The 26,576-nt window shown below is 41.7% G+C and overlaps 1 protein-coding gene across 3 annotated transcripts in view; it reads right to left on the bottom strand.

Annotated features, from left to right (window-relative positions):
- Positions 1–26,576, bottom strand: part of MYOF (myoferlin) — a 158,575-nt gene that overhangs the window by 73,257 nt on the left and 58,742 nt on the right. For 2 of the 3 annotated variants that reach the window (XR_012133124.1, XM_073240687.1), the window contains exons 6-19: positions 25,621–25,787; positions 24,833–24,961; positions 22,241–22,303; positions 22,107–22,157; positions 20,915–20,945; positions 20,326–20,441; positions 19,545–19,671; positions 18,148–18,251; positions 16,646–16,714; positions 16,508–16,551; positions 15,230–15,312; positions 13,418–13,456; positions 9,775–9,899; positions 8,548–8,664 (exon numbers count right to left, since the gene is read on the bottom strand). Coding sequence is in view for 2 of the 3 variants with exons in the window: in XM_073240687.1 (XP_073096788.1) it covers positions 8,548–8,664; positions 9,775–9,899; positions 13,418–13,456; positions 15,230–15,312; positions 16,508–16,551; positions 16,646–16,714; positions 18,148–18,251; positions 19,545–19,671; positions 20,326–20,441; positions 20,915–20,945; positions 22,107–22,157; positions 22,241–22,303; positions 24,833–24,961; positions 25,621–25,787 (1,265 nt within the window). In the remaining variant the exon portion in view is untranslated. The remainder of the gene's footprint in view (positions 1–8,547; positions 8,665–9,774; positions 9,900–13,417; positions 13,457–15,229; positions 15,313–16,507; positions 16,552–16,645; positions 16,715–18,147; positions 18,252–19,544; positions 19,672–20,325; positions 20,442–20,914; positions 20,946–22,106; positions 22,158–22,240; positions 22,304–24,832; positions 24,962–25,620; positions 25,788–26,576) is intronic. The other variant, XM_073240688.1, reaches the window with a different exon arrangement.

Here is a 26,576-nt window from a genome sequence, read left to right as displayed (position 1 = left end):
TAAGGTACCTAGTGGTTTTAAGTTCTAATTAAAACTACTTAAAGTAATACAGAAAACATTTCTGCATGCTAAAGAATGTGTCTTTTGATAATAAAAAGTAACTTTGTTCTAAAGTACAGCTGTTTATTTAGAGGGAGAACTCTAAATATAAGAAGAAGGTTGTAGAAAGTTTTGGAAGAATTTAATATGGTCATGCTATATAAAATTAAAGCAAATGAGGTTTGGTATCAAGTACACAGCAAAATTAGAATTTTGTTTTCAGTTAAAAAGACAGTTTTCTTAAACTGTTAGTCTGCTCTTAATGATGAAAGATTGCAAAAGGCTTTCTAATTGTTTTATCAAAGAAGTTTCTCATGCTTAAAGTCTCAATGAGTTGTCTGAGTATTTAAGAAAATGATACCTTAATATTAAAAAGACTAAAAGCTAAAGTTTGCTAACAACTGTGTAAACTTCTTTATTTGCCTTTGAGGTATTTTGTCATTCTGATTAAATGGATAAGTATTGCTTCATAGCAACCTATAATACTATTTAAGCAAGTGCCAAATAAACTTTCTTCTGACAACTTCCCAAAATCAAATTCAAAAAGGTACTTTTACCTCTAGTTAACTCTGATTTTTTCCAGAGGGCCCCTGGAACATGTCAGAGGAATTTTTTTCTCATTGGAGAAAGTATTTGACTAATTTGGCTTATTTATCTGATATATACTTACCTGCTTAATTACCTGGAAAGCACTGTCAAAGGAATGATGCTAAACTTTGTTACTGAATGTTTTTTTGTTACAGAAATATCCGAATTTCCTTATGTCTACTGTCTTGCAGTAAGCTCTCATCAGATCTTTAACCATTGTCATTTTTAATCTTTTGCCATTTATAGTCACTGTTTTATTACTCCTACACTAGTAAAGAACTAGATTTCAGCAGAACGGGTATTGGTTACATAGGATTAAGTGAACTAAGGAAGATGGTTTTGTGACTTTTTGTTTCAGATGTTGCTGATAAAGTGTTTTAAGCTTTTTCTCTTAAGCTGACAACAGTTTCATGAATGACAATACCTTTATAAGCAGAATTGAAACATATATCTTTCTACCTGACCCTTCAAGAATTTAAAAGCTTTCAGTATTTTTATGTTTCATGGCAGTATGTTTATTTGCATAAGTTCAATAAGAACCTGCATTCCTTGTAAGAGGACCAATTAAAAACACAGGTTATACTACCAAGGCTTTGACTGGAATGTCATACCTGAGACACGTGTATAAACTCAGATATGAACAGTTTTCAGGAACGAAGGTTGACTTTATAAAGCCAACAAAGCCCCTTAGAAGAACTGGCCTGGTACCTTGCTTACAGGGTTCCCAGCAGCCTTACCAGGTGAATAAGGAAGGTCACTTCCTGGCAGGTTCAGGAACCTCAAGATGTCTTGGGAACCTCGAGAAGAGAAGAATTCACCCAAATCCACAGGTACTGCAGGCAAAACCTGATGGCAAGTCTGGCTTGGCTGTCTGGCCTCAAGAGACCTTTAAAAGTTCAACCTGAAATTCCTTACAAAAAGTTCCAGCAAGGCACATTTAAAAGAGCCTGTGTAATCAATTGCTCTTCTTGCTGCACTTATGCAAATAATCAAGCCAACTGTTAATTGTTTTCTTAATCTGGCTAATTCTAATAAAAATAAGGGTGATTTTAGAGAAAAGTGTTGTTTCAATAATGCTGTCTTATCTATACTAAATCCTAATATCCAGAATTCTAGTTTCCCCATAATACCTGACTATGATTCTCAATTAGAGTCTTCATATTTCTAGTTCTCATATTCAGCCATGCATTCTTAATCTCATTAAGTTTGTCCTTCCAGAATAGAAAATCCAACTCCAGATGTTGCTACTTAACCTAATAACACAATTTGTTTTATCTTGCCTAGAAGCCACAAAACTGCAAATAGTAATAGAAATGAAACCCAGAATAGAAGTGCCAACCTTCTGAGGCCCTCTCAACTGACCAGTGATGGAGACCTAGCTGCACCCTTTACTGCGCCCCCTTCTCAGCACGAAGCAGCCAGAGCGGTCATCACCCCTTTTCTCTAGCAGCAGCTAGGGTCTCGTATTTGTAGAGGGGAGAATGATACAGGGACCATAGGCTTAGACAGAATAAGGTGAGAGCCTCTGGAGGGGGCAGGGCAGGATATTTGCAATCAGAGCATCATAACTACATGCTGGAAACTCCCCCCCTACTAAAATTATGTTGAACATTAAGCTCTAGAATCATTCATCAGTGAGATCAGTTAATGTTCCCCAGATAAAGAAGAGTAGCACATGTTTTATTATGCTAATCACTTGTAATCGTGTATAAGATTCGCTTTAGCATACTAAAAGGCCCAGGCCTATGTGCTGTCTTTCCTCCTTCAGATCTGACTAGGTAATTTTGCAAGCTGAGCAATTGACTTAGCATGCAGACCCAGCTGTAGATGGCATAGTAAAAGGCAGGATTCTTTAGCAAATAGACAATATCTCAGCCCACCTTAGAGGCTGGGCATGCAGTCTTTTGATGTGCGCCCGAACCAAGGCGCCAGTGTCCCAGAGAGAAATCAAGGCAGGAAATTATCTTTAATATTCAAGAACCCCTTGCCATCCTACTCCTTTTACTAACCCTTGGGCCCTGTATCATCAACAGACTGGTCCAGATTGTCATAGACCACGTGGGGGCCATCCAACTGATAGTCCTACGTGCTCAATACAAGGCCCTAGTAATCTTGTTACTCCTGCTTACTTTTAGACCATGTATCCTCAATAAACTGATAACTTTAATTAAAGATAGAATTAATACAGTCCAGCTAATGGTGCTAAGACAACAGTATCAACCTTTATCTCCTTACAACTGCAAAACCTTATTAGACCCATGATTGGGTCCCTTCTTAGGATCCAGAGAAAGGGGGGAATGAAAGGGCAAGCTCCCAGATTCTATTTCAGCCAATCAGGACCCGGATCCTATTTCACCCAATTGGAGCTTGGTCTCTCCTCTCCAGTCAGCAAGGAGCTCACCCACCACCCTTAGACCCTGCCTATTGACCAGAGCCACGATCTATCACCCCACCAACTACCCCTAGATCCAGCCAATCAGCCAAAGCCATGACCATCACCCCACCAACTGCACTAGAACCCCATAAAACCTTTGTGGTATTGAAACTCACTCTCTTTCTCTGGCATCTTGCCACTGCGTTGGTGTAGAGAGATTGAGCTCGAGCTAGCTTGAATAAAGGCTCTTTGCTTTTGCATCGGTGTTGGCTCCTTGGTGGTCTTCTGGGATTTGCGACTTTGGGCACAACAAAGAGTTTAATGCTTACATCTGGACCCCACCTCCTGTAGATTCTGCCTAGGCATTTTAAAACTTCCCTTAGTCCACTGCCACTTTGGTAGAAAGGGGCTTGGAGAACTTTTGTCACTTTTCAGGAACTTCTTTAACCACCCACAACTAAGCCCCCTGAACTATCCATGGTTCAGGATTGCTGTGGAAATTCTGGGTGTGGTTTGAATTGCTGCCTGAAAATTACAAAGTAGGAAGTTATTTGTACTAGTCAGAACTTACATATATAGCATAACTTCTTTTTAAAGCATCTAGGATAATATCAGGGAAGGGAAGGAGAAAAAATATGAAACAATTTGGGACCTATGTCAGAACCCAGAAAAAAAGGATCAGTATTTAAGCCAGAACTATCTGTTAATGCAGGGGATGCAAAGAAGAGAGAAGTTGCATGGGGAGACCTTGCAGAGGGGTGGGAGGCTGCTCTGGCTGGGCTGGCTCTGCCCTGCACACCTCCATGTGGCTGTGACTCCAATACAGGTCTCTGGATCTTCTTGTGCATAACTCGCAGTAGTTTGCAGAAGCCTTGACAGGACCCTCACCTTGGAAGATCTGAGCTTTAAGACAATACTTTGAGTTTCTCGCCATTACCACAACTCCCAACAGAGTGGGTACACACTGTGAGCAGACCATTCAAGACAGAGCAGCTCCCTGGACCATTTTGCAGGCCCAAACTCCATGAGGGGCACCTCTACCACCTGCTATTTGCTCACCTGCCCTACAGCCAGTCTGTCCTGGACTAGTGATGTTGAGAATTCTGTCCTTCACTCCACCCTTTCCCACTTCCCCTGTGCCTTTGGGGCACATAGGGGTGGAGAGAAGAAGGAACAATAAACACAGTTTAGATAAGTTTGGAGTCTCAGCTTTTGTTTCCTGCCCTCCCTTACTAGCCTTGCAGCAAAGGGCCTACAACAGGGAAAGTTTAAGAATGTAAATTATAGTCTATGGAACACTGATGGCTGTTTCTTTGACTTTGTAGGGCCTTGGGGCTCTCTTCCAGACAACAAGGACTAGTAGATGGAGGTGGTACAGGGTAGAGTTTCCGAAGCAAATTTGAGGAAGGAGGTGATTTTTGCCCAGCAGAATACTAATAAAAGGTAGCAAATAACAGCTCTTAAAAGTGGTTGTGGGGTATTAAGGTCAGTGACAAGGAAGCCGTGTGCCAAGGAAAACTGCCCAACTTGCCACCTTTGGTCTCCTTCCTAAAGCTGAGAACTGGTGGAGCTGGTAGAATAATCTGAATGTGTTGTGTCAAGCAATATTTATCGAGCACTTTATGTAGGCCAGACCACTGGGAGATCTCAAGAAGGTTCTGAGCAGAGAGAGAATGCCTGTTAATCAAATGCTCCCAAGACATATTAGGTCACACTCAAGGAGATGGGGAAGGAAGTAGCAGGTAGGAAGTGGTCCAGGAACAGATCCTGACGGTGGGCCAAACAATGGGGTCCTTCAGGCTGGGCAGGAGATTCAGGAGGCCACGTGGGTTTCAATAATGCTGGGTTTGCAATGCTCGTGCTTCTATCTGCCTGATTCTTTAGGCAAGTGGCCATGAGACAGGGACCATGAGCTTAGAGTAGGGTAAGGGCCTCCGGAAAAAGCAAGGCAAGATATTTACAGTCAAAGCAATGTAACAATGTAAAGTCCCTATCGAAACTCTGTGTTCAGCATTATGCAAAGTCAAAGTCACACCAATTCTTTAGGGTAAAGATACAAGACTAGGAATATAGACATCTTCATTGAGATCAGTTAAAGGTCAAAAGGCCAGGAGCACTTGGCCTGGAACATTTTTTTTGAGTGTTCTGCAAGGGTATCTCAGCATAACCCATGACTTCACTGTAAACAGCCCTAGCAAATGGACAACAAACCAGCCCACCTTGGGGGCAGGGCAGGTGGCACAAGTCCACACCCTAAGCCCTCGGTTCCCAAAAGTCCTCAACTGCCTATAAATCCCCTAGACAACGCACCTCCCCGGGCTCTCTTGTCCCCTCCTGGCGTAAGCCAGGAGCTCTGTCTGTCCTCTCACTGTATCTCTCAATAAAAGCCTCTCCCTGGCTCTCCTACCTTGACTGTTTGCTAAGTTCATTCTTCAACTCCGCAAACAAGAACCCTGGCATCAGCCATGCTGAATCGTGCTGTGTCTCTCTCAGGCTTTCTTGACCAGGCCCACCTGGGAGCAATAGTTTGTCACTGGCCTAAGGGAGATGGGGGAGCTCTGGGCTCTTTGGCAACTGAGTAGGAAAAACTCACACCCTTGTGTTCCTCCTTTACTATCACACTATTATCCCAGTCTCAACACTCTGACACCAGATGCAGGGGGGACTTTTCCACACCAAGCAGTTCTCTGTGACAACAGCTGGGTGTCCTACAATTTAATTCCATTCTGACACTATCTACCTGAAGACAGCATCAGATCCTACAGGTTAAGGGTCAGCCCACAAGGCTGCCCCCCACTTCAGACGCCAAACTCAAGTCCAGGTTGTCACCTGTGCTTCTGACCCATCGGCTATAAACTGGAGATTCCCATGACCCCTTTCTTGGGTTCAGTTAATTTGCTAGAGCAGCTCACAAAACTCAGGAAAACAGTTCACTTACTGTTGACCAGTTTATTATAAAATGATACGATACAAGGTACGGTTGACCGTCAGATGGGAGAGATGTATAAGGTGAAGCATGTGGGAAGAGGGCTTCCAGGCCCTCTGCAGGCACATTGCTCTCCTCTCATCTCCATATGTTCACCAACCTGGAAGCTCCCTGAACCCCATACTTTTGGGATTTTTATGAAGGCTTCATCACATATGCATGATCAATCATTAACTGAATTTCCAGCCCTTCTCTAAAGAATGGGGTGGGGCTGAAAGTTCCAAGCTTCTAATCACAGCTTGCTTGGCCTTTCTCATAGCTGCCCCCCATCCAGGAGCCTACCAGGAGTTGTCTCAGTAGAACAAAGGCTTTCTTATCACCCAGCACATCCCAAGGAGTTTAGGAGCTCAGTATCAGGCACCAGGGTCAAAGACCAAATATTAGAACAAAAGAAGCTCCCAGTGCTTGTGTCACTTAGGAAATTACAAGGGCTTTAGGGCAGAGACCAATATATATTTTCTGTCATTTCACAGCAACCAAGTTTCCCTTTTGTTACTCTTTGTTTCTACCAGAAAGTTTTATTACTGGCATTTGACCCAGAACACAGGATCTCTGTAAGTTGGACAAGGGCCGTGACGCCATCCAGGTTGACTGCTGTCAATTATTTGGAACAAAGAAAACCAATGCTGTTTTGTATTTCAGTGTATAAAAAGCTGTTCCTTTATATTGTTTATATATACAGTGGGCTCTTTGTTTGTATATTTTTATTAAATTTATGACATAAGCTTCTTTGCCTGTGTATAATTATTTGGATTAAGGAAAAACTAATTTGGTTTTGTGTTCTAGTTACTAAAGGGTTTTTCCTTTATACTACATTGGGCATCTTTCTCTTCCTCCCCCTCCCCTGTCCATTATGAATGTTTAAAACAGAAGGATCATGGACTTAAACTGTGTTCTGATGATGGAAGAAAGAGGTATTGTAATTGCTGAGAACCCATGATAGAGTTTCTGCCCAACCCCAGTTCCAGCTGACCCATCTGTAACCTCAAAAGAGCTGATCTGTAACTATTCAACTTCAGAACCAACCATGCTATCACCACGTATTTACATAGATGCCTTTGGGTGGTTTCTGCCCATTCTCTTGCATGACATGGGCAGTAAATATCATGTAAGCTGTGCTATTTTTCTAACCACTTTCTCCTCTTTCCCTTTTATTATTTTGTCCTTAAAATCCATTACAATTCCTGGATGTCAGACTTGATAGTTGTGGCTGAATAGTAAGACTGGCCAGGATCTTACTGACCAGGGGAAATCTGTTGCATTTAGCTCTGTGTCTCTTTATGAGTGAAAAACAAACCGAGTTTACACTGCAGGATCCTACAGCATAAACCCATGGAATCTCCTTAGAGGGGTTCTTCTTGACTTATAACCTATGCTGCAGGAGAAAGGTCTGAAAAGTCAGACAAGACCAGCACTTGAGGCGTTCAATTGTCCCTGTTCTTACTATATTATGGCAGACTCATCAATTGCAAGGAATATCTTCCTGAAATCATAGCAAACCCTAAAATTCAATAACAATACTCTATCATTTCCTCCATGAAATGCAACAAAATAACTGAAAACACTGGGGGACTCCTTTAGGCCCTAAATAAGACTTGCGGCACCAATGTAAGGAGTTGAAAACCACACAGCCCCATTCTCAGAGTCATGCAGACCTGGTGGCTAGCTAGGCGCCCTCATCAGCATCAACACACCTGCCTTTCTGCATATCTGATGCGAATTCCCACCTCAGCAACATCACTCCTAACTACACATCAGAATTATTGGGATAGCTCAAGAGTAGTCAAAACCATTAATGTTAAATCCAAGAATAATATTATGGCACCATTAGTACTATGGTATAAACTGCAAAATGGTATTACTTATATGCCTGTGTATCAGTGGAGATGGAGAGAGGAGGTGAGGAGCAGGGTGATGGGAGCTACTTGATAATTTCTTCAAGATTTATCTCCCAGTGAGTTATTGTAACAACCTGGCCTTTATAACCACTTGTTTAAGAGGCTGACTCAGCAAAAGATCTGCCCTAAGATTGTTTATTGAATACACTTGATGTATACAAACTGGAAAAACTGTGACTTAAAAATTGTAAGCTATTTCTGATTCTAGAGGTAGAGATGTGATTTCACGTTTGAGGCAGACTACTGGCTTTACTTTAGGAAAACTCCTTGGATAGAATTTTAACTATACTATAAAACAAATGCCTACCATGGTGCTTTCAAAAATTAAATAAGCTGAAATTGACTGTTCTATTTGGGAACATGAACTGTTAAGTATATGTTTTAGCCAGGCCTATGTTATAATCCTTGCTAATTGGAAAGAAATGTTTCTTTCCCTGTGTGAAGTGAGGCTGATGTCCTGTGGCTCTTGTGATGTGAGTGGCCTCTCCTGAGGCTGAGGGCTGGGGACAGCAGCAGCCTTGGGAAGAATGTGCAACCGACTCTTCTTACAGGGTGAACAGTGACTGGATTGAGATCTGGCAGGCCAGTACTGGCCATCCCATCCCCAGTCCTCTGAAGAGACACCCTTTCCATGCCATGTCTTATCCACACCCAGTACTTACCTCAACAATCAGCAGATCATCATTTGAAATGGGCTCCAGCTTTTTATCTGGTGGTGTCTTTTCAAGAAAAGTGCTTAATTCAACCAAGATTCTGCCTCTGTAGGCAACTCCTTCCCCCTGAAAGCCAACAGTATAGGATTATTCATCTAGGCATGAACAACAGCAAAAGGAACTCTCTCTAGCCAGGCTAACCCAGCTATGGCTTAAAGGTTCCCCTCTCATGGCCTTAACCTCCCAAATGAATCAGTGAGTAACTCTCTCAGCTGGATCCAGGTCTTTGGTATCTGAAAGAGTCAGTGACTTCAGGAGGGATCCCAGAGGGCCAGGGAAGGCAGGGCTGCCATGGGCCTTAGCCATGAGCGCAGGCAGGCTTTCCAGCCATGCTCCAGATTCAGGAGGGGTTCCCAGAGGCTAGGGGGAGGGGAGGGGCTCCAAGTCTCCCTCACCCTGCTTCAGCAGAGCAGCCCTGCATTTATCTGTGTTAACTTGGCTCCTATTCTCCTCTGCTTAGAATAAGGAGGCTGCCATGTTGGCAACCAGAGCAAGTCTCAGAGGAAATAGAAGAGAAGAGGAAGATGTCTGGGTGAGGCTGGGCATGAGGATGAAGAGCAGATACTCCTTCCACCATTTCCAGCAGTGTTGGCAACAGAATCTTCTGGAGAGACAGGGAAGGCTTCCATCTCCCCATCCCCCGGGCTTTCTCTCTACTTTAGTCCCTTTCCTGAGCTTTGGGAGACAACAAAAAGAGACTGCTGCGGTGGAAAGAGCAGTTCCCATCTCTGGGTCTCCATGTCCTCATCTATAAAATGAAGAGGTTGATCAGATCAGGGATAGCAGAAAGTTTCAATAGGCATCTCCCCTCCAATCATTGGGTAAACTCCTAGAACATGGTGTTGAACAGAATTCTGAGGCAGCACATTTGCTTATTAGCAAAGAGTCAACCTTGATTACTGACATCTTTCTGCCCTAAGAGTAGGATGGCGGAATGGCCATGCTATGCATTGGCAATTACCAAATTAGATGATCTCCAGGATCCTTTCTTATTCTTGCACCTTAAGGCTGTGGAGCATGGGACTTCTATTCTTCAATATTTGATCAGTCATATGGCTGGTCTGTGCGTGTGTGTGTGTGTGTCTCCCTAAATATGAGACTTAATTATAACCATTTAAAGAAAGAATCACATTAAGCAGTACTCATTAATAAGAAAACCTTAATAGAGAAACTAACCTTTCCTGTATTTAGCTCATCATAGGGGTCTGGGAATCCTGTGTACTCTCGGGGGCTTCCATAAAGGTTCAGATAACAAGGTCCAAATGTTGGAACGAAGCCCACTTCTGTTTCTCCTGTATTTGCTGAGATAGAACATCATAATTAGACATTAGGCTTTAACAATCAATCTACTGAAATAAATATTAGTCATTAGTTAGCTCTGTGAGACTCTTTTCCTCTAACTTTGTGAGTTAGTTGTATTAGTGCAAAGTATAAGCCCTTGTGAGATTTGACATATTTCCCTTTTCTTACTGCTATAAAATATTAAATGAAAAACATTTTGGGGTTAGTTCAGTTGGGGCTATGTTACTATTACAAAAGGATAATGCTATTCATATGAAAGAATATTAAGACTTTCAAGTTAATCTTCACATTTTTTGCAAGTTTATAATTGGCACTGTAATAAACATGTCGTTGGCAATTTGGATAAAAGATAATATTGTTTAATTAAAAGTCATTTAAATTATATATATCAGATTAACTGTGTTCTCAGAAAATGCCATTAGGTCTCATGTAGTTAGTGTAAATCATGCTGTTAAAAATATAAGGCATTCAACTGTTCACCATGTAAGAACTTGTTCACCATGTAAAAACTTGTTTGTTATGCTTCAGAAGATTGGAGACTGTTGAGAATTAGGCTTGGGGTTGATTAATGATTGTGCATTGAGTCCCCTATACAGAATTTTATTGTTGTTAATAACCATATGTTCAATAAATATGAGAGATGCCCTCTCAAAAATAAAAAAATTTAAAAAATTAAAAAATATATATAAGGCATTCAAAAATTTTGTATGTGACAATGAACTGCCTGCCTATGGTTATGACAGTTTGAAATTCATAAGCAATAGGAAGTCCCCATTCATGACATTCTACCTCTGATGAGCATCTAATATGCTCCATATTTCTGCTACTTGTTCTCAGCAAGACTACTCCCCAGTGAGAGGCACTGAGGGCCATGTAAGGAAATAGTGGAGCCAAAGGGAGATTGTGGGTGAAGATGGGCAAAAGAAGGGTTGCCTCCAACCCTCTGAACGACTTTCATATGGAAAAGGGATGGATCTGTCTCTAAAGCAGAGTAAGGACCACTGCAGAGCTACAAGAAAGCCAACTTTGGTCCATTCAGTGTGGGGAAAATCTTGTGACTTAGAGATGTCAAACAATGGAGAGATTGCATTGGGGATAGGAAATGTTGAGGCCAAGACTTCATCCTGTCTTTTAGGATATTGTTATGACAGTTCCTCTGTGGTAAGAGGGTGATCAAATCACCTTTATGGTCTTTTCCAACTCTATTTTTAAGTCTAAAGAAGAAAGATAAATGTAGAGTAGCAGGTGAGCAGAAAGCCCATTAATAAACAGTTGACCAAACTCTATACACATGTGTTTCGCAATGTTTTTCATTATTTGAGGCTCTCTTGCATGTGTAAATGGTCTTGGGCATTTCTGAGGAGAGGAAGGAACCATGCACACTAGCAGAAATTAGCTGAATTGCAATCTCAGTAAAGAGAGCAAGAGAAAAGGAACATTTAAATTCAGATGTAGGAAAGCAATAACTGACAGCTTAAGGGTGAGACTTGTTTCACACCTGTTTGGAAATCTCCTGTGAAACCCAAATAGGAACCAAGAATTTTTCCAACAGAGATTTCTCTGAATCATGTTTCCACATCACCAATGAGTAGGATGAAACAAAAGACCACTGTATCTGAACATATGCATTGGTTTCACTTATAGGTCAACTAACCAGCCATGAACAAGCAGGCTTTAGAGTTCTTTCCTCAGGCTAGAATATTTTGCTGTGGGGGAGGGGGTGTTGGGAGGGAATAGAGAATTAAAGCAGAGATCAACAGTGAGAAGAAAGTCACTTCTAGAAGTTGAATCACAGAATGTTCAAGTAAAACTGGGTGTTGAAACTCTTGCATGTAGTCATGCTACATTATGGATGGGTTAGCTGAATCTCACAGAAGGTACATGACTTATCAAGGGTTCCTCAAGATGACAGATTTAGGGCCAGATCTTTGGTTTTATAGTTCAGACAAGGGTACCTTCTACTGCACCATCCATTCCTCTGGTCTAGCCCCACCTCAACCCCTCCTAGTTCCCATGGGGGACTTTTTGTGTTGTTTGTCATAAATATTTGCTCTTCAGCAAAGATTTCCAAGGATGAAGACACAAATTTTTGTTCAGTATGATCTGTTGCATGTCACCCTGATTATCAAGAGCTTAATACATTTTGTCCAACCAAATCTCTTTCTTCAGTATTTAAAACCCTTGACTTGTTTGATTATGTATTAACACAGAAAACCTTCCTTCTGTGTGTGCTCATGTCTCAGCACGGCCTCCTGGGAAGGCTTATTCTCCAACAAGCTAAGTCTCTCCCAAACTTTTCTAACACATTTTATGCACAATTGTCACATCAAACTTCCCAATGATCTTCTTCAAAAGCCTATTCTAAATAAAACAAAAATTCCTTAGCTCTTCAGCTACAATGCACTTTACAAACAGTATTTTCCCCATTTGTCTCTCTGAGATTCTTTTGCATTTTGAACTTCTATACCTTATTACTTTAATTTAATTCTGAACCTTAAATAGCTGCTTATCTCTGTGCCTACATTATAAATTCCTTTGGTGGGTGGGGCAGAATTCAAGCAGGTTTTATTTTGATTTCCTTAACACCCAGTACCGGCCCTACTATGGATTACTACTACAGAAATATTCTGTGATTAGTTGAACAAATGAATGAAGGAATGAAGTGTTACCAAATCTGCCAACTTTGTTACAAATTTAAAGACTACTTAATAGTCATATAAATTTGATTATAAGATAAGGATATTGATTTTTAAAAACAAATAACAATGGGGCATTGCACCGATTACACCAAGGCAGATGAATACCTTATATCTGCACAGAGCATCAGTTTGCAAAGCTTTCTCACATGCAGTATCTCTCCCTTCTCACCACAATCCTGGCTGGTTAGTGTGGCAGGGATTATCATGTTTATTTGAAAGATGGCAGACTTCTCTAAACCTCAGAGCCCTCATCTGTTAGGGGAACAATACCATCTGCCCTAGGAGAGTTGTGAAGGTCAAGTGTGAGGTCATTGAGCAAACTTGCAAAGAATGGTGAATGCTTTGCAAACTAAAGGACATATTATGATCCCTCATATTGGGAAGAAGAAGACTTTCAAGGTACAAAGTGGAAAACATTCAGTATCTTCCAACCTAGAGATCCATGTTCAAAGTGGGGGAAAGTTATTTCATACATTTCCAACAATTGTAGTAACCCATATCTTTACCTTCTTCTGAACATAAGCAAGAATAATAAAAAGCATTGTATCTCACAAACAATTATTTACAATGGAGCCAAATAGGGTGGAATGCATCTAGGTGAAAACATGAGATACAGAGCAAAGCCTGGTCAGCACATTTGTTTTAAGCTTGGCCATGCAGGACAACCATATAGCACTCATAGAAAAATTAAGACTTTAGCAAAACTATTTGGGACAGCAAAATATCAAAGAAAAAAATTCTAAAGGCAATTAATTGATAAATTCTTAATAAGATAATAGAAAATAGGAAAATGTATAGCAAAATTACAAAGCATAAACCTGTATATGATGCAGCCCCAGATCCCGAAGATGAGAAATCTATATAGTAAAAACATGATTGGTTAAACAACAAGAGAAACACAGGCATTATAAAAGAGACATTGAAAATGTTAATCAAATCCAATGCAAGGCAAGTGATTTAGCAACACCAGAGAAATTCCAAATTCAGACTGAAATCACATGATTCTTTTTAAATTTATACAAGTCTCAATGATTAAATGCAAAATGGCTCAAACCTGTGACAACTGGCAGAACCACCACCCATGAAATAAACCAATGTCTCCAGCTTCTAGGCAGTGAGGCATCTGAGAAGAGCTAGCTTCTCACTGTCAAAGGAGACCTGGTGAAGTCACCAACACTTCATGCTTTCAAGAAAACGTTTACTTTACTTGTCTTAAGTATGAGTTAGTTGGGACCAAGGCGAGAAAGTCAAAGTTAATTTAGTCTGAAGCTGTGTAAGCAATGGCCTGTGGTTTATGGTACATTATTTGCTTCCTTTGTGGGGGATGCCTGCTGCTCACTGTTATTTTGAGACCCTGTAACTGACTGTCTGCAGAGCCTGCAATGAGAGAAGGTCTCAGAGAAGCAGGTGGAAACTGCTTGTAACCATTTTAGTTCTTCTTCACGTCACCGCCATATCACTAGGAAAAATGCTTATTCTAACATGTCTTGAATAATTATCTCAAGGTAATTTTTTAATGACTCCCTGCTAAAGATAAATGGATTTAACTCACTTTCACTCTTCCTTACCTATATAGTCATAGCATGATTTCTTAATTGCTCTATGGCTTACCTTTATGATTTAACCTAGTCTTTATATCTGGATACCTCACTTGATAAGAAGAGGCACAAAAATGCCTACCTTTTCCCTCTACTTCCCTTCTTCCTCTACCTTTAATCTTTATTTTCTGTACTTTAAGGTTTATATTGTAATAATGGGCAATGACATTTACTTTTAGTTCAGAGTCTTGGCTAAAGATTAAGTAAAAAAACAGAAAACAATGAATAGTGCTTACATTATAGCAACCATATAAATACTGTTGTCTGCAGAGAAAAGTAAAGTGTTATGATTACATTTCCTGTGGTTCACGGTCCCCTATGCCTATTCAGCAGAGACCAAATTATCTCACTATACTCAATATGTTAAATCTATTGGCAATTACAAACATTTTTGTTATTTTTGTTTTGGTAACAAAAAATAAAATGCTGATATTATAAATGTGCTAACATTGAATTTTTTCTCTTATCATTTTCATTTTTTTCCTTCCTTCTTTATTACAGTTTCTGTCATATGTACACAACCATAATGCCAAGTATAGGCAAGTAGTTCTTGTATGGCAAACAATAAAAAGAAAAAGTGTATCTGTTATGAATGAATAAGATACACATTATCTTAGGGAATAAAGATAACATGGTCCATTGCCATCTGACCCCCTGTTCCTGCCACAGGAGTCAGTTGAGAAGGGAATATTATTTTCTATTTGGGTGGACCTGTGTCAGTGCCACCCTAAAAAATAAGGTGCTAGAGTTCTGTATTGACACTCAACAATTTATAATAAACCACTACTGGGAAAGAGTTTTTGGATGGAAGCAAGAAAGCTAACATCTTCAAGCTGTTAGTTAGTTGCCTCAATTATTACTCATTAATTAATTGTGTTGCTGGTCATCACCAAAACATCACTGAAATGGTTTGCTAGGCTCATCACATTTGGCTTTTAAGGAACCAAGTCCATTGCCAGGTGGCTACCACAGTTCATTCCTTCTCCAGAAATCCTGCACCCCATCTTATTCCAGCCCTGCTAAGTGACTTACCTTCCACTTCCCCACCCGAGGCAGCAATTTTAGAGAGGTGTAGATATGTTGTTCCAACAATATCATTTTTAGTAAGACGGTCCCTGTGTAAAAGAACAGGTTCAGACCTCTACCTAGGAAGATATATCTTCATCTCAACAACAACATGGTAGAGATGGAAAAGACCCTAGACCTCAGAAACCATCCTGCCCAGTGGACCTCAAGCTGTAATGTACTTTAAGAATCACCCAGAAGCCCCAGAGTGGTCACCTGAACTATACATGGGGTCCAAACCCACACTCCCAAGGGCTCCTGACAGACCTGAAGCACCTTCAGAATGTTTCCTGAGGACCCCAAGTGCCCTAAATCAAGCTTACACTCACTGGGAGGCGCCTCCATGGCCCTCAATTAACTGTGATGTGGCCATTGAACAAAATGAGACTTACTATCCTCCTCCTTGCTTCTTTGCCCCGTTGGCCACAGCACCAAGAGGGTGCTAACATGGGAGTCAGACGCATTTGACCAAAGGAAAAAACTATGGAGAGAGCCAGGCAGGGTGGGGGCTCAAATGAGCCTCTAACTATCTGAGTGATTGTGGCCAAGTTACCTGGCCTCTCTGAGCCGCCACGTCCTTGTCTGTAAAATCAACCAGTAATAGTCTATGCCATCGGGTTATTCCAAAGACTAAATGAGATACTGTATGTAAGGCACATGGCACAGAACTTAGTAGTGCTCAAAAAATGGTAGCTAAAATGATAATAACAGATGATGATAACAGTTGCCATTTCCACTCTCAGGGAGCTACAGGCTGCCAACTGATCTGGGGCCAACCCAAGAATGGCCTCAATTGGCCAATGATTGCTAGGAGGTTGGTCTAGTTAAAATTCCATAAGAACCTTTCAGTGAATTTCCTTTGCATTCAGACAAGTGGCTTTGTCCACCTCCGTTTCTGACAATAACAAAGAACAGCTCTCAGAATGATCTGGTGATTCTTCCCAAGAAATGGAGTAAACCATTTCTTAAGTAAACCATTTTGGACAGCTTAATGGTCTTTAAATCTCTGAGTTCTTATCTTGGGGCATTTTCAGATTCTTTTCCCCTTCTTTTGTTTATGAACAATTGAAGCTTTCCTACAATACTATTATTTTTTTTTTAAAGAATACTCACCATTTTCTCCTCTGGAAGAAAAGTAACTATACTGAAAAGTAAGAGTTAGACCTTCTAGAGTGATGTTCCTCACTATCCAAATGTTTGATTCTTTGATTTTGTATTAGACACCAGTCTACTTTTTTAACTTACCAGTCATATATTGTTAGTTTTATTTTTTCGCACACTGAAGGAAACTGTTAAAGAGAAACAGAAAAAAAAGAGTAGTTTTTTCTTTACTTGGTAACTATTAAAGTAACTATTCTTTCTCTGAAAAAAAGAAAGTCAAACCTTGATCTGAAGATTAATGATTTGATTCCACTCAGGGTTTGCGTTTTTCTCAATTATATTTGTGCAAACCTGTAAAATCACCAGAGCAAAAACAGTAAGTATTCAGGTTTCTAATTTCTAAAAGTAGATAGTATATACTTCCTAGATTATGAGTCTACCAGTTTACTTAGAATTTATATATGCTCTGACCTGGTTAAAGTTTATGTTTCTTGATAACAATTTGGTAAAATATGACATTAATCTTTAATAATAATCTTGCTTCTTCTATGCACTAAATATTTTCAATTGCCATATTTCTAACATTGGATTGGTACAATGCTGAAGGAGTTAATGTTTACTGAGCACTATTACATACTGTCTAATAAGCAGCTCTTCATAAACATGTCCAGCTCTTTTGATCCTGCCCAGCAACCCACTCCCCTCATAAACCAGCTCCTGCCCCAGTCTTTCCATTGCTGTTCACCAAGGTGTTCAGGATAGAGCCAGAGTCAGCCACACATCTCTGCCCCTCACATGCCTCATCCAATTCATCCTGACACCCTGATCTTCACGCAGATGCTCATCTCCCCTGACTCCTATCTGATTCTATCCCACATACGCCATGTCACTCCTTGTGGCATGCAACCTCAGTGAGCTCTCTGAGTACACTCAGAATAAAGTCCAGACCCCCGCTGAGGCTGGGAGAGCCTACCTGCCCCGTCACCACATCTCTGTGACCTCATCCCTTAGTTTTCCCCTTTGCTCGCTCCACTCCAGTCACATGGCCATTCTTTCACTGAAAATGTGTCTCCTTTTGAAATCTGAATTTAAATCTCTCTCCAGAACTAAGGGTATTTCCACCTCTCCCCTCACCACTGATTCTCCCAGAAAATAACATCTGATCCATAGGTGTGAGGTCTGCCACATCTTGCTTTCATACATAATGATTCAACTGTAGAATCTGTCTGTCTTATGTCATTATTCTCCTGTGGATTCCCACCTCCAATCTTCGACTATCTTTGTAGGTAAAAGTGGTGGTTGTGTTCTACACCGAGAGTCTCCCAGGTTTTCCCAGAGGACTGGGGTGGGGCTCCCCTGCCTGCTTCTCCACTCTCAGCAGCATTTTGGGGCCTAGAAGGGGAGAAACATGGCAGGTGTGATGACTGGGTGGTGGGGGGCTCTCCTCTATGACATTGACCAGGGATCATTGTTGCTGACTGGGGAACTTGCCGAGATTAAGATAATGCTGGGATCTGGAATATAATCCAAGTAATTCAGTGGTACTTTCACTAGTCCAATCTTTCAAAAAATTGTATTTTTTCCTTTGAGTCAAGCATACTTTCCACTCCAAAATACATCTGTGAAGTCTGGCCTGTTCAGACTTAGATCATCTGTGTGCCTGCAGAGTGCCTGGCTCATCAGGGAGCTTTTTTAACAAAGAATAAACAGGAATTTACTCCAAGAAAGCACAGTGGTTTAAATATTAATTTCTAGAGGCATCTACATTTAGATAATGTACAAACCTTTTTTCCAGCAAAGGAAACTTCTACAAAAGGATCCACTAGGTTTTTCTTATCTGCGTTGCCTCCAAATATTTCCTTTACAGTCTGTGAGAAGGCATCATCCACTGGAAAGTAACAAATCACACACAACCAATTAAAATTGATTCTCTTAAAAGAATAGAAATCACTTGGCAAAACTAAGACTTTCTTCCTGTACATGCAACAGTTGCAACAGGATTTGTTCTCAAAAGTGGCAAGCATGAGTAGCTTAGTATCACAGAGATCATTTTTGTCTGAGTTGAGAAAGAAAATGTCTTCTCCCCACAAAGTTTTAAAATCAACAGGAGTACCTTGAAAAAGAAATCAATAAACATTATGCTAAGAATCAATCATTTCATGAGAAAAAATGCAGAATAAAGAAAGTCCATCTAGATAGGATAAGAGGCAAGTCAAAAACTCAGGCCTGGTTTCAATTCGGAAAAGATGCTTTAGGTCAAAATGATGTAGGCCCAGTCTGGATTTTTCTGAGAAATTCAAGGAAATTTGGCATAATCATAAATAGCACATTTAACCAACTACAAACTGTATACATCTGTCTTAAACTCAAAAGTGAACGGAGATGAGCTAAACAGGTCTGTGTAGGCAGTATAATGTGAAGTTTACTTTATTTACTTCAGTTAAGATATTTCTGAGGGAAAGATGGTGTGGGGAGGCATTATAGGGTGTTAAAAAGGTGGGGTGGGGAGGGCAGGAGGCTGTTCCCAGGAAAAACAGCAAATTCTGCAGAGATCCATGACCTGTATACTGGGTGCTGCCTCCTGGGGACTTGGAGAGGGTCCATGTCCCTCAGCCCAGCAGGAGTGGCCTCAGGCTGGGCAGGGCAGAGGGTACTGAGCCCTCAGCAATGACAGAGGACTAGTGGACTAATCACTGTGAGTGATTCTCTTAAATGCATCCAATCTCTTAGTACACGTGTCTCATCATACAATACTGACAGACTTCTAGTTATTGACACTTAATCACCCTTTGCTTAGCCATTTTTAATAATATGGTAACAAGCCCATTTATTTGTCTATAAAAATTCACATTTCACTTGGGATGACAGGAGTTGAAAAGGTCAACTCTGACCTCTCTTGAGTATTCTCTTGAATGAAGAGAAAATGTGGAACCCTGCAGAAAGAAGGAGTGGAGCAGAAAGGGCCAAAGGCTCAATAAGGAGCATGGATCAGTGACCAACTGGCTGCCCCAGGAACCTGCTCAGGTGGCTTTCAATGGAGCCATAAGAATGTAAGTCCATGAAGGCCTCTGAGAAGAAAAACATACAGTAGGGAGCACCACTCACTATTCAGAGTATGAGTTAACACATCTAATTATGCAGGTAACTGATAATCGTAGGGCAGGATCAAATCAGTACATACTCTGGGGGATGTCCTCTGCTCGGTAGATTTTCAGCAAGAAGGTAACCCACCGGAGGGCGATACCAGCAGGAAGCAGCAGATTACTCTCCACGTCATCACTGTCGTTATCACGGTCTTGTTTCTCAGGCTATTGGGGAAACATGATTACAAATTATACACAGAAAAGCAGCACTTGTAAGAAACCAACTGATGCCTGTAAAATGAAACCAATCAGAACTGTTTTCATTAGGATTTCCTGTGTTTCAGGCTTAAGAATTCAGCTACCAAGTCAGTCTCAAAACTGCTTTACAAAAATCAGAGCTCATGTGTTTCTTCAATCAATACACCACAAGAATATATTCTGAACTTTCATAATTTTACAAGCATTAAATAGTAGAGAAAGAGAGATCCAGAAGCTCTTCCAATTTCTCTTTGGCCACATAGTTTCACCAGCTTGCAGCCCAATTTCCTAGAGTGACAACCTTCCCTGAGGTAGCAATGCCTGATTCGGGTAGTAAGCCATTCTCTGTAGGTAAAAGGATCTGAGAATATCTTAAAAATACACCTACCTTTACTGAATGGAAAACCTGCTCAGAGACACCAGGGAGGAGCCTAAGAGAGCTAGAATAATGATTCTGTCATGAAAAAAAGAAGAGCTTCTGAAAAACAGGAGGAATTGGAGGGCTGGGGCTATTGTCTGGAAGCTGTACTCCACTTCACAGTTACAGATGCCCACTTGCTTAACACTTGGTCCTCTTTTTTTAGTGAAAAAGTATAAATGATAAAGAATGTAGGGGCTCACAGGAGGCTCATCTCCAGTTCCGAGGACAAACATGCTGACTTTCATGTAACCTTTAGCACCCGAGCTGGCATCTTCGGGGTCATTGAGAAGAAGCCATTTTCTCATGACAGCATGACCTAAAATAAAGAAGGAATAAAAGGAGAGGGACACTCTAAAGAGAAGGTGACAGGTCTGTGATTTTATCTGCTGTAAGATGAACACACATGTCCTGCAAGGTCTCATCATGACATGCCAAATTCCCCCAGTAGATCTCTATAATAATGTCCTCTGCCTTGCATGGACCACCCTCTACCCCCATCCTACCTAGTATGACTCAAACAAGACTCTTTAAGCTCCATTAACTGGTTTTGTAATTTGTTTTTGATAAGATCAAGACAGCCTCACAAAACAGAGAAATTACCTAATTGGGAATGTTAGTATAATTACCATTAGATTAAAAAAGATCCATACTAAGCTATTATATACTACTATTCATTCCCACTAAGTATCCTTCCCTCACCTCAGTCAAGAAAAAAATTTTTTTTATTCTGATGCCCTAAATTGCCTTGATCCCCAGAATCTCAGGGTTCATAGGGAGAACATAACTTACCAGGTTCATCATAAATGAAGCCAACGTCAATCTAGGAAAAAAAAAAAATTAAAGTAGCTCAAGTAGATGAAATCAGTTTAGTCAATTCAAAGAAACCATCATTTTTATATTTAAATATAAGAGTTTTGGCTAGACTTAAATTTCTTTGAGACCCAACATTCCCACCTTACCCTCTCTGTTGACAATGTCTTGACTGATATGTGGTGCAGAGAAGACCTTCAATCAGTCATTTTGAATGAATGAGCTAGTCTCAGAGCTGGAACAGACTATAGAAGTAGATGACCAATGTGTGTGTCCCAGTTTGCTTGGGACTGTCCTGCAGCGCACAGTGTCTCACATTTTGTGAAATCCCAAGCAAAGCTGGACTTTGGTCACCCTCTGGGAAGTCCCCTGGCCCAACCTCCTCTCCAATACTCCTCTTCCCTCTCCTCCACCAAATGCTAATGCTAATATCAATATAACAAGTCATCAGGCACTTCAATGTGCCCAGCACTGTTTTATACATTCTATCCCACTTAGTCTTCACAATGACCTCATTTTATAGATGAAGAAACTAAGGGTCAGAGAGGTTGACATGTGTCTAGTTGGTGGCAGACAGGGTATGAACACTTGAATATCTGACTCCAGAACATTCTCTAGGGCTTCTAATGACCAGGAGCTCCTTCCTTTAAGAGTCAACCCATTCCATGTAGAATTGCCTGGAAGCCCCAACCAAGTATTTGTCTCTAATTCTAATGGGAGTTACTTGGAAAAGCACTGATTCTCTTCCCAGGCCTGGCTTGCCTTTCATACGCCACATTTATACTACTGGCTTTGTGAGTAAGTGGAGCTGGCTGCCGGGCCACCTGCCGTGGCCAAGCATCCTTCCCTTTGTAACAGCGCGCTGGCTTCCATCCACAGCTGGAACACTGGGAAGGGCCCAGAGGTGGCAGTGCCCAGACACCTTGCTTTAGGGCACAGGAAGTGGTGTATTTTGGGAAGTTGACTAGATTCAGGGCAGAGGATCTCTGGCTCCCATGACATTTATGTTCTGCTGGCATTTCAGCCCTCAGCAAGGATCCTGGCATCAACCCCTTCCATGTAACCTTCAGATGTCACCAAGATGGGCACCCTGAGACTCTGCTTCTGATTCCTCATTATAAAAGTGCCCATCTTTCATATAAGTTGCATGAAACAGACTGCTGACACCCACCTTAAATTCTCCCATGAGACAGTCTGCCCGTAAAGAATGGGAATTATAAACCTGGAAGAAAGAAGAGCCATGGAAAAATTATTGGCTGTACCTGGCATGAGGGAGCACTACCTTCCTCCTCTACAGCCACTTACCCGGATGCTGATGGTCTCATCCATCAGTTCTGAAGGGGTTATGTGGACATTGTAGAAAAACAACTGTCAAAACAAAAGAGAAACATGTTTGAATGTTAGAAGAGGTAGACTCAGGTATAGTGGGATGATGCTATAATTTGGGGGCCTTCCTAGAAAAATATAAAACACAAACCCCCAATTAGGTTTGGTCATGTGAACATATTGCAGAGCCTCGGAAGAGGCCCGGAAGCTTAAGCTTCATGAGCTTCATGGCAAACTCACCTTTGCACATTGGAAAAAGCAAAAAGGGCAGAGTAACAAAACGAACTAAACGAAGCTGTTCATTTGGGACCATCTATCCACTAGCTAAATGAAGGAAAGATCCTGGGTGATTTCATGTTGCAAGTCTTACTGAAATGGATGCTATAGGGCTTGCATGACCTGGAAAGTACAGTTTAATTCTCTACCATTTTTAACTCTATCACTTGTCTAGTGATTCTAATTTTGTTATTTCTAACAAAACACCTTCAAAGCCAACTTTGCCATTAGATACTGTTAGTGCCTCAGTAGAGTCGATATTGATCATATTTTAACTCACTATAACAGCTAAATTTACAAAGGTTGAAACTTGGGAGCAATATTGGGTATACAGAGGTTGTACCATGTCAGCCCAATAAACCTTAATCCTGAAAGAGAAAGACTGAGCATTTATTTCAACTGAGACATTTTTCCTACTTTTGATTTAGAAATATTCCACATCTACAGAAAAATGGAAAGAATGACAAAATAACACCATCTTTCTCCTATGTTTATCAATTGTTACCATTTTGGGACATTGCCTTTCTCTCTCTTTTTTTTACTGAACTATTTGAAAGTTCTACAGACATTACACTCTGCTCCTTAAAAATAGATTGGCAAAGCATCTCCTAAAAACAAGGACATCTTTCTAAAAAATCACAATACTATTATTACACCCAGGAAATTTAACATCTAACATATAGTCAGTTTTAAAATTTCTTTAAAATCTCAAATTTTTAAATTCCTTTAAAATTGCTTTTAAAAACATTGTTTAGCTTTTAAAGAAATATCTAGGATTATGCCTTTCATTTGGTTATTGTATCTCTTTAGTTTCCTTTTATCTAGAACCATACTCCTGCCTATTTTTGCTGTTTGTTTGTGTTTTTCTATCAAGACCAGCTGTTTTGTAAAATATCGTACAATCAGGATTTTCTGTGAATGTTTCCTTGCTGTTAGACGCAAGCTGGCCGTCTGACAAGAAACATCTGACAACGTGGTGTTGATACACAGGCCATTTGTCCCATTACAGGTGAAGCCAAGTTTAATCACATGGCTAAGATGATATAGGCAAAGCTAAGGATTTCTTAGTAAGTTATTTTATAAATTTATGAATTGTTCTGTTTAGAGTTCAGTTATTGATTTTTCCCTTTGCCAAGAGAACTAATCTAAAAAAAATCATTAACACGAGACATTTCTTAGGTGGAGATTATGCTGGGCTCTGCAGAGTGTTGTTGAGCAAATATTTATCCTGCATAATAAATACATTATGCCTCAGGCATTGGGCCATCCAGTATCCTGTCCTCCCTGCAACCCAGTAGGTCCTCCAGTGTGAGTCTCTCCCAGCCAGTCCTGAAGCCGACTTCAAGTGCCCATCTCAGCACACACCCACCTCCTATGTTTGCTTTGATGCTGCTTAGCTCCATGCTGTTGTCTGCAACTCATCAAAGGAGGAGAAGTTAGAGGTAAGAAGGAAATGGAGCCTTCTGTGAAGTTGGAGGTCAGCTTGAACAAAGGAGAAGAAACAGGAAGACAGACAGAGAAAACCAGTCCCTTTTGTGGTAAGGAAAACGAACCAAAGCTGGAGTAGAGGCTGGGATCAGAAGCTGCAGGGAGCTAGGAGGGACTGTGATAGGAAATCCGATAGGAGAGGCCTGGCCTCAGGGAACAGGGCATGAGATGCGGCCCTGAGGAATCTCAGAAATGGGTCTCCTAAGCAGAGCAAGGCCAGACTCCAGAACTTCCCCAAACTTATCTTCACAGCCCTAATTGTGGAGTTTTGTGGTGCTTGACACGTCTGTTCAGGTACTCCGTGTGTCTGAGGAGTGTTACAGAAGAGAGCGATAGAACCAGGCTATGTTCTCAGGAAGGGAGAGAAGAGAAAACCCTTTTTGCTCATAACTGCTTGCTTTAATGTACATTTTTTTTAATAGTCAAATGGGTTTTGACATCTTTAAAAAGTCAGGTTACTTTGTCACACAGTCATCTGTCAGAGACACCCTGCTAACAATCAGAAGGAGCACAGGCAGATGTAGGTGACCTCAGAAGGGGTGCCAGGATCCACGAGGAGCAGCTGTCAGGAAGCTGCAAAAACACCAGGATGATACTGGCCCTCGGGACCAATGACAAAGCAGGCAAGGCGATTTCTAGAGCCAGTGGTCACCATGTTTCCCACCGGAACTTTGCCTTGTCTCTGCCAGTGAAGTCTGCACAGGAGTTCCCCTCCAATGTAGGACAGGGAAGAGGTGGGTGGAAGGCAGAAGGTGCATATGAATAAAATAGACTTATTGAGTAGAAACGTGCATTCTGCCCATTTACCTCATCAAAAAATGGATTGTTCCCTCTCTTGATTCTTGTTCGGTGTGTCTGGCCACAGATGTGAACTTTGACCACAGGCTTTATGTTGTTGCCACTTAACTGCCGGCCTTCAATTACTCGGACACGGATCTGCAAGCACAGAAAGGGCATTGTTATGATCCTTTCCCAGTGCACCATGCAAGAGAATCCTCAGGTGTTGTGTGAGCTGGGTCACCTGTAAGGATCGCTGAAACCAGGCCAGGGCAGGTTTGTAGAATAGCTGGTGCTCACGGGTTGGGAGCAGCCACCTCTGCGCACTCACTAGGGCCCTGGGGTTGTGGTGCAGAACCCAAGAGCAACTGTGGGGTTGAGATAGTCCAGAGCTGGCTTGGGAAAGGGTAGGGCATGTGGGGTGGAGGCCACTGCTCAGACCTTAGCCTCCTACCTGGTCTTCCAGAGTACTGGGAAGTCCTAACTCACTCCACAGCTGTCTCCCAAGGAAGCACCCAGAACTATGAAAAATGCAGTATCTGTGCTTCTAATCTTGGATTAGTTCTTTCCCACCACTGAAGCAAAGGAGAGATACATAGTTTTGTTTCTCTGAAGAGCCTCATCTGGCTTGACTACATCTATTCCTGCATGCAGGAGAGCAATGGAGAGATCTTCACATCAGGATTGGCTCTGACATCCCCTTTTCCTCACTGAGCCGCTGCCATTAGGAGTACGTCCTTCCCAACAACACTGCAATTGCCAGAAGCTGGACATTATGGTGGTAAAACAGGAATGCAGGGCACCCAGGCTGTTCCCACCTGGAAGTCCTGTGGCTTGTTGGACAGCATCCGCCGGCTGTTCTTTCCCTTTGTGAGCCTCCGGGCAAGCTGAGCTTCTGACACTGTCCCGCCTGGCCCCCTGGGCCCCGGGACCCTGGCTGTATGGTCTGGGTTGTCTTCATCACCTCCATCTTCCTCCTCTTCTCCTAAAACACCAAAGACGAATCCAGTCAGAGATGGCCCTCACCATGTAAATGTCAGAACACTCAGGTTTCCTGGACATGGAGGGTGTTCAGTGTTCCCGAGTCAGCCAATGGAGGAGATGCTGCTTGGTGACAGTGACTTGGGAGGCACTGTGACTCAGATACAGTTTCTCTATGTACATATGCTCATGGTACCTCAGGGCACTCATTCAGGCTGCCTTCAGAATGGCCAGGAGAACGCCAGAGACCAAGGAGAGGGCAAGAGCAGTGGCTCTGTCAGACCCAGGCAGAAATCACCTGGTTCTGATCTTGGAAGCCAGCCTGAGGTCAAGGGGCCTTTCTGTGGTTAGGCTGGAGAGATGCGGAAATGCCATGATTAACAGAGCCTTGCAGAGGAAACTTAAACTCCACCCTTCCCGCTACTGGTCTATTCTCTACAGATCTATTCCTGAGGTTTCGGTACTGTCCTCCTTCCGCCTGAGCCTCCTCAGGCATAAATGCCCTCTCTACCCTCATGGCAGATGAGAAACTCCCCTCTGATTTTCTTGCCAAGCAGACCTAGACGGCCATCATGCTCTCCCTTGTCCCTTCCATACACATCCATCTCCTCATGTATCCCCCTACCTTCCCTTTACAACTCAGGGAAAAAAGTCTCCAGATTACTAGAAAGAACCCCCTGTCCATGCCCCAAAGCCCACTTCCTTCTGTTTCTATGGGGAATCTCAAATGTCCTCCCCTCAAGTACCTCCAGTGGATCCTTCCCCATGGGGGTCTATACTCTGCCTTCAAATA

Source organism: Manis javanica, chromosome 7 (genome assembly GCF_040802235.1).
Source record: "Manis javanica isolate MJ-LG chromosome 7, MJ_LKY, whole genome shotgun sequence".
NCBI lineage: Eukaryota > Metazoa > Chordata > Mammalia > Pholidota > Manidae > Manis > Manis javanica.
Note: the sequence above shows the minus strand (reverse complement) of the source record. Positions and strands in the feature narration are given on the sequence as shown.